Source organism: Mus caroli, chromosome 7, assembly GCF_900094665.2.
Source record: "Mus caroli chromosome 7, CAROLI_EIJ_v1.1, whole genome shotgun sequence".
Classification (NCBI taxonomy): Eukaryota; Metazoa; Chordata; class Mammalia; order Rodentia; family Muridae; genus Mus; species Mus caroli.
The window spans coordinates 105640804-105644982 of record NC_034576.1 but is presented as its reverse complement, the minus strand read 5'-3'; the positions used below and the strand labels follow the sequence as shown (position 1 = coordinate 105644982).

Sequence of the window (4179 nt, the reverse complement as noted above, 5' to 3'; positions counted from 1 at the left end):
AAAGGTAGAAAAAAGAGGCAGAGGAAATATGTTCATAATAATTAGAAAAATATACTCTTCAAAAATTTCAGCATCTAACTTCTATAATCATGAGTATGTTGTTATACATTGCAAAAGATATTCTGCAGATATGTTACAGCTACATATATTGAGAGTCGGGTACTATTTTTATTAATGCAAACCCATAGGTTTTCTGACAGTGATCAGTGTTGGAAACCTGACCTATAGACTGCGTTGAAGTCATGTTGAGGTGCAATGATGTTTCTCTTGAGCATGGAAGAAGGGTTGTCCATAAGTCCTGAAATGAAGGTGATTTCTAGAAGCTGGGAAAGCCAAAGAAAAAGGCTCTTTCAGTGACCTCAGAAAGAAATGTGGGCTTGTCTATTCTTTGATTTAGACCCATGAAACATATATTTTAAGATATGTGACTATAGGATAAAAACATGTCTATAATATTTAGCCATTTAATGTATGTTAGTTTACTATGAAATAATAAAAAACAAATACATCACTTCAGGATTGACCACAAACAGAGGCTAAGACATAAGCTAACTAGCAGCATGGTATATTTATGTTGCTCAAAGTGCAAGACAGACAGTGTTAATATACAGTAGAGAAGAACATTCATGCACAATATAAATGAAATGTGTGGAGACCTGCCATTACAGTATAAATTACTAAAACTTGTTTTAAGACTATAAATGAGAGCAAATTTTAAATATGAACTAAGAACATAAGACCAAGCCAGCTCAGTCAGCCAAGAGCCCCAAAGGTGGGAGGGAGGATTGAAAAGAAAAAGACAATCAGACAACATAACATGACTCCAGCCAGTACTGAGGCTGAAGCACCTTTATTTTTTCCCCAGTCTGCTTTTATACCATTCTAAGTACATACAAAGAAAAGGGTAAGGTCTTAGATCAAAGGCAAAGCAACCAAACAAGGCAATAAACAAAGAATCAAACAAGGCAGGAAGCAAAGCCCAGTGGTCACTGTTTCTAGGGCTTATCAGGATGACCAAGATAAAAGGAATGCCACACATTCCTAGGCTGAGTTTACCTTGAGCTTTGTGTTAACCCAAATGTAAATATTGTTATCTGACCCTACTTCCATGTCCTAGCCTAATGACAAATTCCTGCCAAATTTCTAGAAGAGGCCCCAACATTTCTCCACAAACATAACAATGGGTATCAGTGGGTAAAGGGCATTAGAGAGGCACTTCTGTAGAGGAAGGATCCTCATAGTTTGATGATTGATCCTTGTTTAAGATACATGTTTACTCCATATACATCTACATATAAATGTTCTCATCTTCCCAAAGGGACCCATTCAATCTTTGATTAGTGACTGGTAAACAGCCTGATAGCCTCTTATTTCAAGCTTTCTCCAGGATGCTATATTTAATATTCAGTCACCTGAGAGAAATCCCCAAAAATATTTAGATCCATCCTATAAAACTCTGATGATATCTTTGAAAAGTTTGGATGTGTTCGAAGCAAAATTGGGGCCTCAGCAACCTACATAGAATTAATGAGAATCTTAACACCTAGCTTTCCTTTCAATTGCACTTTCAAGTGTAAATTCTACCTTTTAATCTTTCTTTAAAATACTTCTTGTATCATGAAAATGTTAATGAATAAATTTAATGAAAAATATCATGGTACCAATTTCTGTGACCTGTAGAAATCTAACTTTAAGAGCTACATTTTATCTGAAAGTCACTAATGCTATGATATTAAAAAAATAAATATATAAACAGTAACAACATAGGGCTTAAAGCTATTTCTCGGGTACTTTCTGGAATGTAGGAACGTTCTATGAATTACATTTGTACTTAGTAACAATCAAAATGAGAACAAAAACAAACAAAAAATACTACATACTTCTGTTCCTTCTTTCTTCATCTAAGAGTTAACACCTCGCAAGAGAGTGTTGACTTGTCCTCTTATTTCTCCCAGATTCAATCTACTTTGAATATGGATCTGACATGTTGCCCTTCTGCACAAAAGACTTTCAAATTTATCTAGGGTTCAACTTCTTTTTTATACTCCTTAACCAGTTCAATCATTCCATCTAAAACTCTCACTCAATATTTACAAAATAGCTACTATGTATACTGTTAATTTGATTTCCTTTGTGGTATAAATATTGTGCATTACAGAAATACGTTATAAATATTAATTGAAAGGAAAAATCTCAAATTTTGTCAATTCTTTAAAGCCTGATTTAACTATTCAATCACATAAATTTTTTCTTTAAACCTCTTTGAAAATGTTAGTTATGCCTCCTTAAATAATATCATACTCTCAGCTGTTTCTTGTACAGTTACTGCAAATGTTCTCAACCCGATTATAAGTTTTATACATCATTGAAATTCAGAACCTCTCTACAGAGCTTCTAATAACCATGATGCTGAGCACAGCTATAATGATGCTGAGCACAGCAGGTGCTAGAAAGTACCTATTTGCAGATAACATATTATTTACATTCCCAAGTCCTTATCTCACACATACATTAACCAACTTTCCCAAGACCTTCTCCCGGATTTGCCGAGTCTTTATACAGTACACAATGGGGTTCATCAGGGGTGGCACCAACAAGAACATATCTGCAATAAGGATTACAAGTAGGGGACTTTTGTGTTTGGCATAGCGATGTATGGCAGCCAGGGTGATGATGGGCACATAGAAGATGAGAACAGCACAGATGTGGGAGACACAGGTATTTAGAGCCTTAAGCCTCTCTGCTAGAGATGCAATACTGAGAACTGTCTTCAAGATCAGCACATAAGACATAAGAATCAAGGCAAAGTCCAGCATGGTACAGAGAGCTGCAAAGAAGCCATAGATGAAATTGATCTTGTTATCAGAGCATGCCAGTTTCATGACATCCTGATGAAGGCAGTATGAGTGAGAGAGGAGATTCTTGTGACAGTATTTCAGTTTCCTTAGTGTGAAAGGGAATGGAAGCACCAAAGCTGTGCTCCTGAAGGCTAAAATGAGCCCTATTTTAACAACTCTGCGGCCAGTGAGGATAGAACTGTATCTTAAAGGGTTGTGAATGGCAAGAAAGCGGTCCAAAGACATAATCAGAAGCACAGAGGACTCCATGGCAGTGAAGACATGGATAAAGAACTCTTGGGCAAAGCAGGCATTGGGTGAGATTTCCATGGCATTGAAAAAAAAGATTTTAAGCATGGTAGGAAGAGAAGAGAAGGACAAGCCCATATCAGAGACAGCCAACATGGTAAGGAAATAGTACATGGGCTCATGTAGAGAGGGTTCTGTCTTGATGACAAAAATGATAATGCAGTTACCCATGATGGCAATAAGGTACATGAGGAAGATAGGGATGGAGATCCACACGTGGGCATATTCCAGTCCTGGTATCCCAATTAGAAGAAAATACTTGACCTCGGAGTTGTTGAAAACAGACATGTGCAGGAATAGGAACTGCATGTGAAGTCATGTAACAAAAAAGCAATCATTCTTTTAGGTGATATTCAATTTTACATGAATGAGTTAAATGCTTTGCAACAAAATATATTTAGTGTATACAATCAGTATATTTTTCCAAAGATACTCTAAGTCCTTTATCAGTTAACATCTTCCAAAATGACAAAAGGCAATTCTAACTACCTTTCTTTTTTTAATATTTTATTTTTATTTTTATTTATTTTTATTTTTTATTATTAGAATTTTCTTTATTTACATTTCAAATTTTATTGATGGCAATTCAACTATTTTTGTTGGATCAGTTAAAAGATTCTCAAGATCCTTTGCACTACTTTCCCCCATACAACCTTAAGCAACTTCCATGTTGTCTTCACAAGAAATCTCTGAACTTCATAGAAGACAGTCGGAAATTATAGTCTATAATTATAACTAAAATGCTCAGAGATCACTAAAAATAATTTGGAAAACAGTAAGTGCTAGAAAGCAAGTGTGAATAATTAATGGATTAATCTTAAGAGATAAGTTTTCATTACGTACATTTTTATTTATCCATATTATTGATAATTATATATAATTTTATAAAAATGAAAATAATGGTTGTTCAAGTATCTATACCACTTCTTTGATTGGTCTTAATTGATTTTCTTTGTTTATAAGACTGGTTTTATATCAGTAAGGTTTTTATGTTTCAGAGACTTGTGAAGAATCAAACACATATCTAGATATC

The 4179-nt window shown here is 34.7% G+C and overlaps 1 protein-coding gene across 1 annotated transcript; it reads right to left on the bottom strand.

Moving 5' to 3' along the window:
- Positions 1–2495: 2495 nt before the first annotated feature.
- Positions 2496–3440, bottom strand: LOC110299021 (olfactory receptor 51A7). Its single transcript, XM_021168600.1, has one exon. The coding sequence runs from the start codon at positions 3432–3434 to the stop codon at positions 2496–2498; it is 939 nt and encodes a 312-aa protein (XP_021024259.1). The 5' UTR covers positions 3435–3440.
- Between the last annotated feature and the right edge of the window lie 739 nt (positions 3441–4179).